The 17,228-nt window shown below is 44.1% G+C and overlaps 1 protein-coding gene across 9 annotated transcripts in view; it reads left to right on the top strand.

Moving 5' to 3' along the window:
• The window catches only part of BCAS3 (BCAS3 microtubule associated cell migration factor), a 317,385-nt gene that overhangs the window by 76,456 nt on the left and 223,701 nt on the right, over positions 1-17,228 (top strand). For all 9 annotated transcript variants that reach the window (XR_005563467.1, XM_039381061.1, XM_039381059.1 and 6 more), the window contains 2 exons: positions 3,295-3,428; positions 12,506-12,770. Coding sequence is in view for 8 of the 9 variants with exons in the window: in XM_039381061.1 (XP_039236995.1) it covers positions 3,295-3,428; positions 12,506-12,770 (399 nt within the window). In the remaining variant the exon portion in view is untranslated. The remainder of the gene's footprint in view (positions 1-3,294; positions 3,429-12,505; positions 12,771-17,228) is intronic.

Here is a 17,228-nt window from a genome sequence, read left to right as displayed (position 1 = left end):
CTGTTTCCCCTCGGCTTTCATCTACTAAAATGCATTTATTCCAAACAGGACAGGCAGCAGGAGTTTGGATTAGGCAAAATTGCCAGATCAGATACCACCCATCTTTCTATTTTTAAGTCAATTCCTTTCCACCCACGAATGTATTATCTTTCACCTCCGGGCTCCTTGAAGTTAGCAAAGACAGAAAAAAAGACCCAAAACCCACGAACCCCCTGAAAAACCCAAAGGCGAGGCACGTGGGTGTGGAACCGAGGGCCGTGTGGATCACCTGGAAGCGGTCAGAGCCCGCAGGGATGAGCCATCTCACGGCTGCGGCCGTTCGGGTCCGGGCCGTGAACAAACAGGTACCGCCGTGGGCTCTGGGGGTTCGTGCACCGCAGGTTAAAGCTCAGGTTAAAGAGGGCTTTATGGATTTGGGGGAAGGGCTGTGAGGTGAAATTCTATCCCATGTGGGCTCACTGGCTGCCCGCAGACACCTGCGGTTCTCGCCGGCGCTGGAAACGAGATCCCGGTTGGCCAAACACCGATGGCTGTGATGGACAACACGGGGGGGAGTGCCGGTGTTTTCACTGGCAGCTTTTTGTCCCCAGTTCCAGACAGATTTTTGGCTCGTTTAAAGTATTTTTTTTATGATCTTCCTCACACCGTGCCATGGGATGGGATCCCACGGGGAACCTCTGCTGGGATCTCTGGGTGCACTCAGCACTGTGTCCGGGTTTATAAAACACTTCTAGAGCTTTGGGGGAAGAAAAAACTATCTGTGTTTGCTCAGGCTGTCTGCTCACTGTTGAGAGAAGCTTCATGGATTCACCTCTTCCAGCTTCTCCAAAGGGAATAATGGAGAGCTCAAAAGGACTCAAAGCACACTCCACTTCTCTATGAAGCTGTCTGACATGTGAGCAGAGAAAAACACGGGAATAGGGAAAATAAATTCTTACTGGGTTGAATTAGACCTTTTGGAATATCCTTGCTCCAGTAACAGTGGCAGCCTAATTCCAGCACACAAGCCCCTGTTTGCTTCCAGCTTTCTCTGCTGGAAATGCTATATATTATTGAGGACCGCACACTTCACTAGGAGGGAAGTGGAGTTTGTGATGTTGCAGAACAGAATTAATGCAAATTGTGTGCATAATCCCACACTAAAGACTTGGCTGACTCGCACCGGAGCGACTTTAGCTGTATTTCCTATCAACACAGTCACTACAAATCAAGGAAATTGCCAGTTAAGCCAACATTAACATCCAGACCAACCTCAGCTCACATGCCTTCCCGCCCAAACATAATACCCCAGTGCACTGCCGGGTTTCTCAGCTCCATAACAAACCCCCTTTCATTTCCAACACCCGGGATCACGGTCCCAGCCGGTAACAGTAAAAGTATGTCTGCTGGAGGGGATCTTGCTGAGGTCAGGCCTGGGGTGCCGTGCTGGTGTGACGGTGAGGGATGGTGGGAGCTGTGTGGGTGGCCGCGCTCCGGCCCGGCCCTGCCGGCCTCGCTGCTCGCGCTGAGGGGAGACTCGAGGGCAGGTTTGTCTCTGATGCCATTTGGATTTCTCTGAGTTTGTCCCTTGCAGCTGGTGGGCCTCACTGCCCCGAAAGGAGGTGTTTGCCCTCTCAGGATGCTGATTTCCTGAGGGGCCCGGGGGTGCGGCCGCTGGTGCTCCCACAGAGCCGTTGATGATTCCGGGTTGTCCCGGTTGGAGGGGTCGGGACTGGGCCGTGCCTCACGTGTCCTCACAGACCCCTCAGTGGCACCCGCAGAGATGTTGGGCCCACAAGGTCAAGGTCCCCTTGGCCACTGAAATTTTTCCATGTGGGCTGAAGGGAAGGGGGGATTCCAGGATTGCCAAGGAGGGAAAACACTCAGGATACCTATCCAGTGATGTAATGGTGGCCCAGTAGAAAAATTAATTAATCTTTGCTAAGAGACTGTTTCTCAGCTGCTCGGTACACAAGAGGATTTTATTCCAGTTTCATTCTAAAATGTTCCAAGTGTCATAAGATGGGACTTCAGTGGTGATGCTGTGAGAGCTTTAGATGTGTCCTGTCTGTGTCTGAGGGGAAGATGAATCCTGGAGCCACGTGTAAATAACCCAAGGAAGCAAATGCTTTTTTATGACAGCGGTGAGATAATCATTATTCCTTTAAATAGGTGTCATGTAAAACATGGAGATAAGGTTCTCTTCCTAAAGGATGAAAGATTTCAGTTTTGCCTTATGTGGAGAATCATCACAACAGAGCTATGTGGGAATTCCTGGGCTCCTTTAACAGATGGGTTCCTTGAAAACTACTTAGAATGTCCCTGTTAAACTGCTAAAACCACTTTGTATTTGACAGAAATTAAACGCCAGAGGATTACTTTGGGTTGATAACTTATTAGATTTCATTGATAAGCATGGTACTGTGGACATTTTTATACAGAAAAATGAATCTGAAGTTTGCTGCCATAGCTCTGTGTTCTGCCACGATGCTGCACTTCTCTTATATGTACAAAAATGCCTAATTTTTGGTATAAAATCATGCACTTTTATGGCAAATCGACTTCAAATATGTTTGTAAATGTTTAAAAACTGGATTATGGACTGACTCATAGTGAGAGAAAAAAGTAAGTAACAAACACAAGTTACTGTGATTTTGCTGATCTTTTAATGGAATCATTTCAGTACCTCCACCAGTGACCTGTTTTCAATGAAGTTAATACCTAATTTAGTATTTCACTTGAAAGCTCTCAACTCTGATTTGCTGCCTTTCACCAATAAATCAGTTTCTTTCATTTATAAGAAAGATGCTTCTTCAAGATTGGTTTGGTCTGGGTTGTTTTGGTTGGGTTTTGATAATGTCTCTTCTTCCAGAAATTGTTATTGTGGAGACATCAATCTTGCCTAGGGAAGAGCATTTTGGGGTTTTGCTGTAACATCCATCATTTCAATGCTTCATATTGGTCACACAGTTCTCAAATTTAGTTAGAATATTCAAATTTTTCAGTTGTTTTTTTATGGATTTGTGTTGTAATACTATATGAATGCTTAATAAGATATTAAGTAGTAATACTGTGAATATGATTTCAGCTGAATTTCTGATTCATTTTTACGAGGTGAATCCCTTTCAATTCACTAATTTTCTGTGTCTGTTTTCTCCTGTTTCCAGAAACCCAAATGTAAGCCACACTTGCTTTTTTAGATAGACATTTTAAACCTCTTCTTTTGCAGTGATTAATCTCTTGTGCTTTTGTGTTTCTTTTTCTTTTTTTTCTTTCTTTTTTTTTTTTTTTTTGTTTTGTTTTTTTTTTACCCAGGGATGTTGCTGGTCACCACTGACACGTTAGGCCATGATTTCCATGTTTTCCAAATCCTGACACATCCTTGGTCATCCTCACAAAGTGCCGTCCATCATTTGTACACACTTCACAGGGGAGAGACTGAAGCCAAAGTAAGTCCAACTCTTTTTGCAGCAGAATAATCCCCAGACACCTTATACATTCTGTGTATGTTGGCACTTTAATGTTTGTTTCAGCACACAAAGAGCCTTTCTTGTGTTCCAGCCACAGAAGGGATAAGAGCAGAGCGTTTAACCTGGACAAGAATAAATTCTTGCCCTTTGCAATGAGGTGCTGTCAGATTTATTCAGCTCTGGCACTGCCTCCAAAGGGCCCCGATTATTGGCTGTGTTTGCACTTAACCTTTTCTCATGTAACATGTTCAACATTTGTCTCGTGCCCGTGGAGCAACTGTCAGGCTCTGTGCTTGCCTTTGGTGGTAAAAGCCACAGACAGACAATTAAAGAGTTGAAGGGAAGGCTTAATCAGAGGGCTGCCATTAACTTCTCTCTGCGGTGATACGTGTCCAACTTCCCAGCTGAGAAATCCCACCCTGAGAGGTGGAACCCCAGGTTAGGATGTTAGCCAAGGGTGGGCAAGTCTGATGTTTTAAGCAGTGCTCGGTGAGGTGATTTTCTGGCAGGGTGGGGGACAGGGAGCTGCTCCTGCTGGCACTGCCGTGGCTCTGCTCGAGCCCAGCGTCGCTCTCGGGCACCGGGAGGGCCCCACCTTCGTGGCACTGAGTAACTGCCGAGGAACCCGCTCTAAATACAGAAATAAAAATGTCACCACGGGCTAAGAAATGAGTATTGCACTCGCTGATGCAATTACACACTGCGAGCACAGGCTTGTGACAGCCTGGCAGATGTAAAGCAGTGTGACAGGGAGAAGCCTCGGGCGCCGTGATTATGACCCTGGCACTGGGAGCTGGGATTAGTGTGGTACCCTGATTATACTTCCTTCAAACCTTTTTTTTTTTCCCTATGAGTTGTGCCATTTCCCTTCAATTTTTTGCCTCTGTAACAAGTAGCATCTGAAAACCTTGTTGCTTGTAGCAGTGGTTGATAATGTTTCAATCTTTGTGAATTTAATTTACTGATGGTTTAAGTTAGGCTTTGCTGCTGCCATTCTGAAAAAGTGTAATTACTGTTATAGGTAGTGGTTTACTATAAGAAGGAATAACCCATCTGGAAAGTGAGAGGAAATTAGGAAAAACTGTGCCTATGGGATAATATATATAATACTAACAAGTAATTTTTATAAATAATGCACAGAGCAATGAGATCTGTGTGTATACACACACTGTCATCTAGTTGAGCCTGTTCTATAATGTGTTTAATGTTTTAGAGTTATTTTTGTTCTCCTTTCATACAAAGACTCAATATTGAAAACCAAAGCACAGGACTCCAGTCACAAGGAACAAAGATGTTCTTCTGGTTTTTACAGCTGATAAATTTGTTTTCAAGGCACACATTGGAAACCAAACAGAACATGTCTTAGAGAAGAAACCCTTATTGATACCCGGGTTTTTGGGGTATAGTATTAGCATCTCTGTGAAAGCATTGCATTAAAATCCTCAGAATCAACATAGTAAAATTTTTTTCCTCGTTTGCCACACAGTTTCCATTTGGGATGTGAACAGTATAGCTTTTGGAATGGCGGAAAATGGGGAAAATTCTAACCAGTCTGAGGTGTGTTGGTGGGAGTTTCACAGCTCCCTGGATAATTAAACAATATTCCATTGGTACCTGTGATCCTCAATACACATCATTTAAAAGATTTACAGAATGTGATGAATTGTTTTATTGTTTTCTTTTGGAATAAAAGTATTTGTAGCTGTTTAGTGAGAAGAGTAGTATGGGGTGCTGCTCTTCTGTTGTGTAAATGTCATGTATGAGTAGCATTAGACATGAATTTTGGAGACTGTTCAGTGTGAAATCCTCAATGCAGATATTCTGTGGCCCACACTGGGAGCCTCTGTACCTCCTTTCTGGTTAGAACAGTGTTTATACATTTGCCACCAGACCTTTTTCCTTTTTTTTTCCCCCCTGGTTTAAAGCTAACTGTGAATCAAGGCCAATGGTCTTAAAGGTCACCTTCTGCACTGGAGCTATAAAAAGTTCTAATTTGTGTTGATGGACATGAGTGATTATCAGTGTCAGAATTTGTTTAGCTAGTACCCATGATAAATTGGTTAAACATCATCATTATGCCCGTGTTATATGTGGGATTTTAATGTCCCTGCTGAAATCATCTGCTTTTGGACACGAGATTCTGGCCAGCAGAGCTTCACCCCACATTCCCAAAATCTCCTTCTTTCACAGGCTTTTTTTTTTGCTTTGTTCTCCATTAGTGTTTTTCTTGCTAATACTAATTACTAAGAATATAAGACCATTCAGTCCGTGGACAAAGAACTGGTACATGGGTGGTGTTTTTAGAACTCTCAGGTGGTTTTTCTGTGGCTGGGCCAAGTTTCCACAGGGGATCCCTACTCCTGCACAAATGGACTTCACATGGAATGCACCGTGAGACTGATTTATCCAAGACGTGTTGGATCTGCAGTGTAACACAGGACAGGCCATTTTCGCTCTTGGAGCAGAAATTTGGGATCCAAGTTTATTGGTGTGAACTGCAATTTCCCCCGGTTTGGAATCCCAGCCCTGGAATATCCCTGTTTGCAGGGCTGCAGAATTCCTGGTCTCTGTTTTACCTTGGCTTCGGTGGTTGGAGGGCAGAGCAGGAGCTTGTACCTCTCATGTGCCTCCTAAGAGGAAGTGACAGGAAGTGCCCTCTGTCATTCCTAAACTGAAGCATCCTAAGTGGATTAAGTTGCACATTTAATGTGCATTAAAGGAAAAGAAGCAAGTGTTGTGACTTTATAAGGGTGTTTTCTGATCAGGTACTGCAGTCAAGCAGTGTCTCCATGTCACCCACATGCCAGCTGTCAGTGATCTTCATTTAAGGGGCCTGTCCCTGCCAGCCCACTTGGTGTCCTGGTGCTGAGGATGTTTAGGTACCATTCCTGGTGAGGTTGGGTTTCTGAGCTTCCCCTCCCCTTGACACAAATTCAGGATGAGCAGCAGCATTATTCCTGTCTCTCCAGAACTGCTGTTCCTAACACAGCTTTCCTGTTCTCCTCCTGGGTACCTTGCACGATGAAACAGAGCATTATTGAGTTTTAAAGTGCTGTTATTGCAAATTGTGTTGCATTGGCTGACACTGAGCAGCAAATACAGGAAGAAGCCTTTTGTGCTGAATCAAACATTGGGTCGGGACTGTGAAGATCAGTCACCTCCTAAGAAAGCCACTTTCCTGTGACTGGGATGAAGATGGGGTAAGATGGAAAGGGAAGCTCTGCCTCAGAAGGGAATTGCAGGGACAATGGCCATGGAAGGATGTGAAGAGCTCAGATGATTCACGATCCAAGTCCCGAGGTCACAACGCTCCAAGTCACTTTTCTGCAAACACAGACAGAAGTCACTGTTTTGGTTACATCAGATTAAGATCTGCTAGTCCTGAAGTGCCACTTACACTTTGAATTTTATTTTTTTTTTCCCCTTAAGAGGACAAAAAGCAGCATGTCTGAGGCACTGAGTAACACCAGGAAGGTCCACTGGAAGTGCTGGTTGTATTTAACTGTGCCAGAGAGAGACCTGAAGCTCTCAGAGGATCCACATTTGGACAGTTCAGCTGCAAAGAGGAAAAATATGCCAGTGTCTGTGGTGCATGGTTTGGTCAAGGATACCTTTTCTTGTCCTGCAGCTCTTGCATTGTGAGTCAACACTTCCCACACTCATGTTTTTCCCCAGGAGCATTCTGGAAGGCTTTTAATGAAGGTATAGCATGTTCCGAACTGAGGAAGCTCATTTGCTTGCAGATGAAAGTTAGAGCGTCACCTGATGATCCTTTGCCTTTGATCTGAAATCGTAAACAGAACAAACAAAATCCCTGAAAACACAATTATCTCAGCCCAGAACAAATAAACGCAGCGATAGCGTCAGCGGGCCCGTGGCCAGGGCCCTCCGTGACCTCCTGCACTGTCAGCCTGCTGCTGCTGCTCTGGCTGACTTCAGTGGGCACAGGCAAACACAGGGAATGAGGAAAACATTCCAGCTCGGGCTGCCACGGAGCACGTGCGATTCCAGGCTTTTCCAGGGAATGCAGGAATGTTCCTGTGATGTGATTCCACAGGGACCGGGCAAGGTTGTGTCGTGTCCCATGTCCGGGGAGGGAAACGTTGGAACAGCTCACAAACGTTCGAGGTGAACCTCCACGGCCAAGAGAAATTCCTTCCTGTCGTTTGACAGACAGTTGCACTTATTGAAATAGTCTCTGGAAGAGAGACTTTCTAGTTTCTAGGAAATAAGCTGGGGACAGACTTGAAATAATAAAGATTGATTTTGGGAAGTTGATCAGTCTTGGATGGGAGCAGACACGAAGAAGCTGCTACAATTAGAAGTAGCTTGAGTGCCTTGAGGAGCCAGAGCTCGGAGCAGTGGCCTTTGTAGTTTCAGTTATTAATAGGCAGCTCTGCTCTGGCTGGGGGACCCCACACGAGCATCTCCCTGTGCCCAGGGAGAAACTGGGATCTGAAATCAGTTTTGAGGACTTGGGGAGACAGAGTTGGGTCTGTGTGGGTCTGATAAATCTTATTGTGTAGCCCATGATTTTATTATTTTTTCATTTGTGTTCGTTGCTACATCATTTCCTTAATTTTCTCGACCAAAAAAATTCAGGTGCAGACCAGTTTTCTAATTTATTTCGACCCTTAGCTCCTCAGTGCTGCTGCTCTTTCTCATTGTTAATGATAGTGGTTTTTGCTTTCTGCCATCTCTCTGCACAGCATAATTAAATACTTAAGTCCAGTGCCTCAAATAACGGTGTGTTTTCTCTGTGACACGGCACAGTGAGCATGAACAGGTCAAGTTCCTGCCGCAGCACTGCTGGTCCTTCTCCACTGTTGTTTCAATTAACTATCAAAGTTTAATTAAATGCAGTGAAGTGCACCAGAATATACAGATGGCAGCTGGTGGAACTCCCCACACCTGAAAAAGTGGCCGTAGGGGAAAAAAAAAAGAGCACTAGGAAGATCAAAATGTGCTTTATTTCTTTACTGGGGGCTCTGTTTTCTGACTGTTGCATGGTGCACGTGCATCGGGTGGATTTGCCTGGGAGGTGCTGGGACAGCCCAGGAAAGCTCCTTCTCCTTGCTAAGAAAAGAGGTGTCAGTAACCTGTGTGAGGGTTCTGCTGCAAGTGGGGGAGGTTGGAGCAGATGACCCACTGTGGCCCCTTCCAACCTGCCCCACTGGGTGATTCTGTAATATCAGAAGTGATTTTTGATCTGTGCAGGCCTGAAAGCTGATCTCTGGGAGGGCTGTTGGCACTTGGTGTGTCCTTGTAGGACTCCATGGATTAAATTACCCGACTGTCTCGCTCAGGGCAGGCTCTGAACGGGGCAGCTACATTGTAATTCACTTTTGTGGAGGATTTGACATCATAGTGTTGGAAACACCTGGAAATAGGATAGTGGAAGGTAGAAGGATAGAAGAGTGATTGCAGGAAAACAGGGGGAGACAGGGAAGACATGGACCTGTTGGAGTGAGTCCAGAGGAGGAGGCACCCAGATGATCAGAGGGCTGGAGCAGCTCTGCTGGGGGGAAAGGCTGAGGGAATTGGGGTTGTTCAGCCTGGAGAAGAGAAGCTTTGGGATGACCTACTTACAGCTTTCCAGGACCTGAAGGGGCTGACAAGAAAGATGGAGGGAGACTATTTACAAGGGTCTGGAGTGACAGTGACACTGGGGAATGGCTTCCCACTGCCAGAGGGCAGGGTTAGATTGGATTTGGGGAAGAAATCCTTCCCTGTGAGGGTGGTGAGGCCCTGGCACAGGTTGCCCAGAGAAGCTGTGGCTGCCCCTGGATCCCTGGAAGTGTCCAAGGCCAGGTTGGACAGGGCTTGGAGCAACCTGGGCTAGTGGAAGGCGTCCCTGCCCGTGGCAGGGGGTGGGACTGGATGAGCTTTAAGGTCCCTTCCAACCCAAAACATTCTGGAATTCTTTGAAGAGAGGGGAAGACTGAAAAGAATTTACAGAGTTAGAAGTGAATTCTTTGGTGGAAAGGGTTGTGTGAAACAACTGGTGAAGGTGAGAGAAGTGGCAGAGCCGAAGGAAACTGAGGGTGGGACTCTCAGGATCCTTGTTTAGACACGGGAGAATTGGAGGATGCACCTTGTTGCCCTTATAACATTCTGTGGTTGCCTTAAATGCATTCCTTTGGGCCAGAAGAGGCTTTGGTGCTTCTAATTAGGGCTTGAGGTATCCAGGGATTTCACCGAGACTTTTGGATATGCGGGAAATGTAGTGGGAAGCTTAAGGGACCAAACTGCTCCGAAGAAATGGGTGTAAAACTGGGAGAGGGCACTGATGTTCCCACGAAAGGATTTAGTATTGCAACTGAAAATATCTCAAGGGTTCCCAAGTTATGCAAAATCTCAGGTCTGTAATTGCCTTCACTGCCCCAGACAGAGGAGGATAGATAAAATTTTGAATTACAGACGTGAGTATTAAATGTGATGTTGACCTTGAGCTATAGAATAAACTGTGCATCGTGAGAGATCTGGTGTACTTTGTGCTTTATTAACATGTGTCTGTAAACACTATGGGGTCTTGATTGATCTTTGGTATCTAAACATTACATCATAATTAACAACAAATCCAGAAATATATTCTAAATACATGAAATAATAGTACATTAGCCTAAAGGACAGCAATAAATTGCAACGCTTAGCATAAACTTGAAAACCACTAATGGGCCACTGTGCAGTTTGTTTATACTCTGAGCAGTCAAGAACTCTGTGTAATGTACAGGAGCAGCGTGGTGGAAGATTTATGGGGTTTGTCATGGACACACACAGCTGATTTTTTGATTTTTTGGAGTAATTTCTGAGCATTCTCCTCTCAGCCTGGTCCGCTGCCTTCTTCCAGGGCTGCTGGAAAGTTCCGGGCTCCTTCGCACGGCACAGGTGGATTTGGGCTGGTCTGAGATGAACGTGTTTAATTCTGCCCTTGGAATTGGAAATATTCCCTGAATTACCTCCTGGAATTTCTGTGGTTCTGTTACTCCTGGTTTATCTGTGGAGGACAAACGAGGCCGTGTTTGACACCAGGAGGAGAGAGGTGGAATTCCTGCCTGTGTGACAGCAGCTTCCAGAGTCCTTTTTGTCACTGCTGAGGAGGGTTTCGTGGCCCTGTTCCTAAAAATCTTAATCCACTGCACACTCGTCTGTCAACACTTTTTTCCCCATTATTACCATTAAAAACCTTGTACCTCTGTGTTTTCAGCCATGTTTTCAGCAGTCACGGCCACGATACCCTGACTGCACACCCCGAGGGCTGTTTGCAAGAGAGCATTTTGGGTTATGTAGTTCCACTCTTTCCTCCTGTAGATCAGGGATACTATTTCTGTGTCTAATGTTTACACTCAGAGAAAAAAAAACATCCTGTAGTGATTGTTTCCCAGTTTCTTGGCTTGGATTGTCGTGTGCCAGGGCTGTTGTGTGTAGTTTTTACAACAACATGACCCCAGGATGCCAACTGGAGGTACTGAAGTAGAAACACACACTTCTGTTGCACGGGACGGTGAGAGGTCATTTTTTCCCTCTGTCATCTCACAGCTCTGTTGTGACTGAGGGTGGCAGTTTTTACACAACTCTTCATATTTGGTTTTGACCAAGAGAATTTACCCCTTTAAACAGAAATACCCTCGGTGCCATCATTTTTGGGGTTTCCTTTTTTGGCCCTCCTTAATCCCTGTGGGGTCTCTAACCCTTTTTTGAGCCACCTGTGAGGGTGAAGCACTTTGTGAGCAGACTCAGAGCTCTGAGTGCTGTGACTGTAGGTCAGTAAGAGCAGAATCCCTGATTTTTGGGGGGCTGGTTGAGCTGTGTGGTTGGTGGATCCTTGGGGTCTGTCCCCAGGACTGAAGGAGCAGGTGTGCAGCACTGGTTTTTGCTTTATCTGTGTGATGTCGATGAAGCATTTCGTGTCCCGACAGTCTGTCAGCCAAATATCTTGTCACAAGTCACAAGACTTAAATCCTTTTTTTATCTCCCAAGGCTTCGGGGGCTCGGTTGGAAACTTGCACTTTGATGAATACTTTGCTGCTTTTGTCTGGAATAGCTGGAGTGCATTTCTGGAATATTTGTCAAGATTTTATCAGTGTTTACTCCAATTTGAGTGCCTAGTGTATTGTAAAACTGGCTTCAGTGAAATCTTGAAGAATTTTATGGAGTTTATGCTGTTTAATAATATAATGAGAACTAATCCTTTGTCTGTATGTTTGTTTGCTGTGGTAAATCCCACTTGCATACTGGTTCTTTTTAGTCAGCTTTTACCTTTAAAAACAATTTTGGAAGAATTGGTTTAGGACTTTTTTTCTCTATGATAAATCATTTTAACCTCCACTACTTGTTTTCTTGAGTTGTCTGCCAGGACCGGGCTAGAAACAAATTTTAATCTCTCTTTTCAAGCATTCCTTCAGAAACAAGAATTTGCTTTCCATCAAAGCGTTGTGTAGAGCACACTTAAAGGAGAATTAAATCCTTCTGGACTTCGTATCTGAGATCTATGCAAGGAGTAACTGTAGTGGAAAATGTTTAACTGTATTTTTGTATTTGCTTCAAAACTGGCCATTTTAAGCTAAAATAAGACTTGTGCCAGGATTTGTCAAAATCAGACCCAGTGGTGATGTGTCTCTCTCTTCCTTCTCATCCCTCCTTTTCCCCCTTTTTGGGCAATCTCTACAAATTAAACAAGCCAATAGAAAACATGTAATTGAAATGATTTCCCAGCTCTTTTTAGAGCTTTGAGTTCTATTTGAAAATTCCACCAGGCTCTTGTGGCTTTCTGTGGCACTTTGCAGCGTGGTTTGTTTTCGTTAAGTTCGGGCCTGTTGAAAAGGAAAATCTCAGAAATCTTTTGAGAAGTGCCCAAAATTTGGCAGTGGGTATTACACTGCTGCTCATGTTCAATAATAGAGCTGATTTATATAAAATATGCTTTTCTGATTTATATAAAATATACTTTTATTCCCTTTTGCAGTTAAGATTTGTGTTGGTTTAAGACGTGGCTGTTTCCCACGTCAGGGATGTGACCGCTGGTGACTCCGTCCCTCTTCTCCCCTGTTTTCCAGGTCCAGGACATCTCCTTCAGCCACGACTGTCGCTGGGTGGTGGTCAGCACGCTCCGGGGCACTTCCCACGTTTTCCCCATCAATCCCTACGGGGGCCAACCCTGTGTGAGGACACACATGTCCCCCCGGGTGGTGAATCGCATGAGCCGCTTCCAGAAGAGCGCGGGGCTGGAGGAGATCGAGCAGGAGCTCACGTCCAAGCAAGGGGGACGCTGCAGCCCCGTGCCAGGCCTGTCCAGCAGCCCCTCTGGCTCACCCCTCCACGGTAAATCCACTGCTTTCCTTTCTTCCCTCCCCCTTATGTCGTCAAGAATTCCTAAAGTAAGGTGCTGCGGGTTTTGTGCAAAAATATGTGATGTAAGCAGGTATTACAGGAATGAGCCAAGGTGGACGTACCTCAGAAGGACAGTTCTAGTTTTGCAGCTCAAGTAAACGATGCTATCACAGATGTGTTAATGATTTCCACTCTAAACTGAACGTTTGGGGGTTTTTAGGTCTCTAGTTTCCATCTAGGTCAGTAATCTGGTCTGTATTCAAGTGCCATTACCTAAAATTCTCACTGCTCATCAGCCCCAGTGGTCAGGAAGCACATCTGGATATCTGCAATAAATGCTGCTCGAGGAGAAATGTGGAAACCAGACAGTGGGAAGTTGATGGCACAGATTTTTGTCCACTTTTTTTTTGGTGTGTGTGTCTGTGAGCAATGTGACAAATAATGTGCAAAGGGAAAACAGTCTGTAAGAATTGATCTGTCCATCCTGGTCCTGTGGTGGAGACACCCGAAGGATGTGAGGGGGAGCCTCAGAAATGTTCAAAAATCATCATTGCCACAGCTTCTTCAGTTTTGTCTTTGCCATTCTTTCTGCCTTTCTCTTTCATGAGGTCTGTGCTAGAAGCTGCTTTGTTTGGATTCGGGATTTGCTGCATCCTTGTGCCTCCTTTCCATTAAGAGTAAGTCACAACTTCCATGGAAGTGAAGTTTCAATAGCAGTTTGTTTGGGGTGCCCACCCTTTTCCAGTCTGAGAGTGTTCAAAATGGCCAAGGACAGTCCCTCTTCCCTAATTATGAGTAGGGCTGGTGCTTGTGAAAGCCCAACTCTGTGCTGGGCTCTCTGCTATAGAGAGAACCTTTGTGGGGATTCGGAATCAAAGGGACTGTTTTATGTCTTGGTGATTATTAAGGGAACCAGGCTTGTCTCAGAAGAAGCCTCTGTATTTTCTCCTTTCTTTGGACTTTTCTGAACAAAGGTTTGTGCATAGCTGTTCTGGAGCCCTGCTCTTCTGCCTGGAGCCACTGGAAGGCACCCAAAACGTGCTCTGAAGTTTCCTCCTCCTTGCAGACAGTTGTGTATCATCTACCAGTTTACTTTCTGTCCTTGCTGCAGAGCGGCTCAGCCTGTCAGGCCTGAGACAGGCTGGGGACCGCTAAAGCTTTGCTATGGCAAATCCCTTTTAACTGTTGACATCACACAGAGGAGAGGAAGGAACTATCAATTTGTGTAGCTTTCATCCAGCCAATTCTGTTTTCTGTCAAGGGGAGCTGCAGTAAGTTGTTGCCTTTGCAGAGCTCTGAGGGGCATTTGAAGTTTTGAATAGATTTGACACTTCTTTCTGAGGGAAGGCTCAGCAGTTCCACCTCCCCCAGGATGCTCAGTGGTGGGCAGGTTGTGCGTGGCCGAGTCCCTGAGAGAAAGGGAGCAACTTTCAGGGGAGTGTCTCAAGAGTTCTGAGACTTTGGTTGGCAAATGTCTGTCCCGAAAGATAATAAATCAGATTTCTTTCAAGATCTCTGCGCAGTCATCATGGCTTGAGAATGAGCTCTCTTTAAACAGTCAGCTCTGTTGGAGGGCACGGGCAGTTAAGGCAGGAAGGTAACTGTGGCTCCTGGAGGATTTCACACAGATTGTGCTCATCACTTCGATGATGAAGGGCTTGGAGTTGGACACGAGCTAAGACCGTGTGCTGGTAACTCACAGACCTGCTTGTGAAAGTTTTCCATGAGAAATTTGTGGGGATCGTGTAGAGGAGTTAGCAGAGTTGTCTTAAAAAAATCTTAGAGGGAAAAAAGAAAGATAAAATGGTTCCATTTTAAAGAAGTCCATTTGAGAAAACACTGTAATATTTTCAGTAATTTTATTGCTGGTTTTTCATTTCAGTAATCTTTCAGTTTACCTGGCTGCAGGCAGGCAGGATATTGAACCCCATTATAGGCTTTTTATAAAAAGCCATTTATCATCAACTTGTTAAAAAAAAAAAACAACCCTGAAGTTCACAGCGACTTTCAGCAGAGGGATTGTATGTGTGTGTCTGTCTGTGTGTGTGGCAGCTGCATTAGCCAGAGACCGATGATTATTTTAATTTGTGAGCTAAGATGTGTTTACTCAGATTGTAACAGCTCCTTCCCATATTCTAATGTTAAATGATTGTTGTTTGGAGGAGTTAGGACAGTCTGGTGACAGGAGTGTAAGCCAGTACTCCAGAGAGGGAAGAGCAGTCCTGGATTTTACTTTTAACTCGCTCTGCAACCCTTAGTAAATTTTATTGAGCTGATTCTGTCTATCAGTTTTGTGATGTGTGACAGCAGTAATAATCTGTGTGTTCCCCATGTGTGGAATTACTTTAATTTTGTAATTTTCTTCAAGAAGAATAACCGTTGCTTTCCTTAATCATCCCTCTAAATGCAGCTGATTATAATGGAAATAAAACCAAAGACCATGTCCTGGAGAGCACCGTTGCACTGGGACAAATTGTTGATTAGGTGACTGATTCAGAGGAGATTGTGGCAAACTGGAAGATTTTTTTGTTTTGGTGTCCTTTGCAATCCAGAAAACTTTAAATAAACCCCAATTTAAAAAAAAAAACCCTGCTGTTAATCCTCCTACTAATATTTCTTCTGCATTAAAATCTCATTGCTACAACCTGGTGCCAAAAGAACGGACTGCCACGCACAAAGCACTGGCTCCTTATCTTCTTTTTCTGATTAGCAATCGTAACTTATTGATGGCAACTTGTGATTAGCTTTTGTTCTTGTAAATATTTTCAGAGCTCGTGCTCTGTCATATTTTTCACCTCCCAGTTTCAAACTGAAGCTGTTTGCTGTGTGTACAGCAGCGAGGCAATCTATTTACGTTTTGTCGGAGCGCCCCAGGAACTGTTTACCCACACAACGTCAGCCTTGACTGGGGCTGGGGATGATTTCATTTCCAAATGAATCATAGCTGGGCTTTGTTCTTTTTAGCAGAGTGAAGTAAACTGTTAAAGGGAGGATGATAAAGAGATATTTCCTTTGCACCTTTTACAGCCGACAGAGATTTTGTTTGGGCTGCTCTGTCTCTTAATCCAGCGACGTTGTATTTCTGTCATTCCTTTGGATTGCCAGAGTTGTCAGGAATATCTGAGTTGGGTTGGGATCCTTTTATGGGCTTTTACTATTATAAGACTGTTACGACATCACTTGGTTGTGGGGGTGAATATTGGGGTAGAATTTGGCCTTACACAACCTTTTTACTTGTATAAAATGGGGTTTATGGTTCTTACCTATCTCACAGGTATGATGTGGGGATTAAGGGATGAGTGGTAAAAACAAAACTATGTCCTTGGTGATGCAAAAGTGTCCCTGGTCTCCTCAGGACACCTATATGGGAATAGAGCATTTAGGTGTTAAAAAGTAATGTTTTACTTGGAAGATTGAAAAATATATCTCTCTCTAAGTATTTTTATTCTGCAGATTAAAATTTACAGAGTGTTATTGTCATTACTTCTTGCACCACCAGTAAGTGAAATAAAGTCTCTGTAGCTCTGCTCGGAGTTTCTCTGTTGCTGGCTGCAGGGATTTCCAGTATCAGAACAAATAATAATAATGATAATAATAATTATTATTATACAGTTATATATCCACACCTGCTAAAACCATTCCATAATAATATGATACTCTCTGAATTTGTCCTGCATTTTGCTGGGGATTGAAGTATTTATTTGGATGGCGTAATTTTGCCAAAAAACCGTTCATAGTACACCATGGGGTTTTTTCCAGATTTAATACCGATGCTGAGATGGAGTAGATAAATTTAGAATTGTGAAAAAAACATGTTGTGCATTCAAGGGTTGTATTTATCTCTTCATAAATATTTTAGTATGGCACGTTTTTCATTGCAAAATCTCTTCTAATTTTAAAAATCAAAATGTTTCGTCTCGCTTTTCCTTCATTTGTTACAATCACAACATGATTAAAATCCAGGCATAAAACTGGAAGTTCGATAAACATGCAGCCCTGAGATGCTTCAAATATTTTCACGTTACTTTTCACTATTTCCCAGAGTGAAACTCCTTTTACTAGAAGAATTCTTATGGGAAAGCAGAGTTGAAAGGACTGACATCATCAGCCCTTCCTGAAAAACAGATTGGTTTCCTTTAAGTAACACTCACTTAAGAAACCACCTATTTAGAGAGAGGCAGACAAAAATAGTTTCGAAGAAAATTAACTGTATAATAACTTAAAGCACCGGAGGGCAGTTCCTTCGCAGAGTTAAACTCCAAACGCTGCTAACACGAGCTGGAAACTGTTCTTTGAAAACTCTCTGTGGAGTTTAATTTTTCCCTTTGCGATCTGCAGCGTCTCTCGATAAAAGCGGATTTTAGAAATGTGTAAAAGCAGCAAATCAAGCTGCAGCATCGGCCCGTAGTTTTAATGTAATTTTAACGTTTGTATTTGCGTAGAATTGTT

The sequence above is a fragment of the Pipra filicauda genome, unplaced genomic scaffold, assembly GCF_003945595.2.
Source record: "Pipra filicauda isolate LSUMZ 115617 unplaced genomic scaffold, ASM394559v2 scaffold211_size2331000_pilon, whole genome shotgun sequence".
Classification (NCBI taxonomy): Eukaryota; Metazoa; Chordata; class Aves; order Passeriformes; family Pipridae; genus Pipra; species Pipra filicauda.
This window is presented reverse-complemented; position numbering and strand designations above follow the sequence as displayed.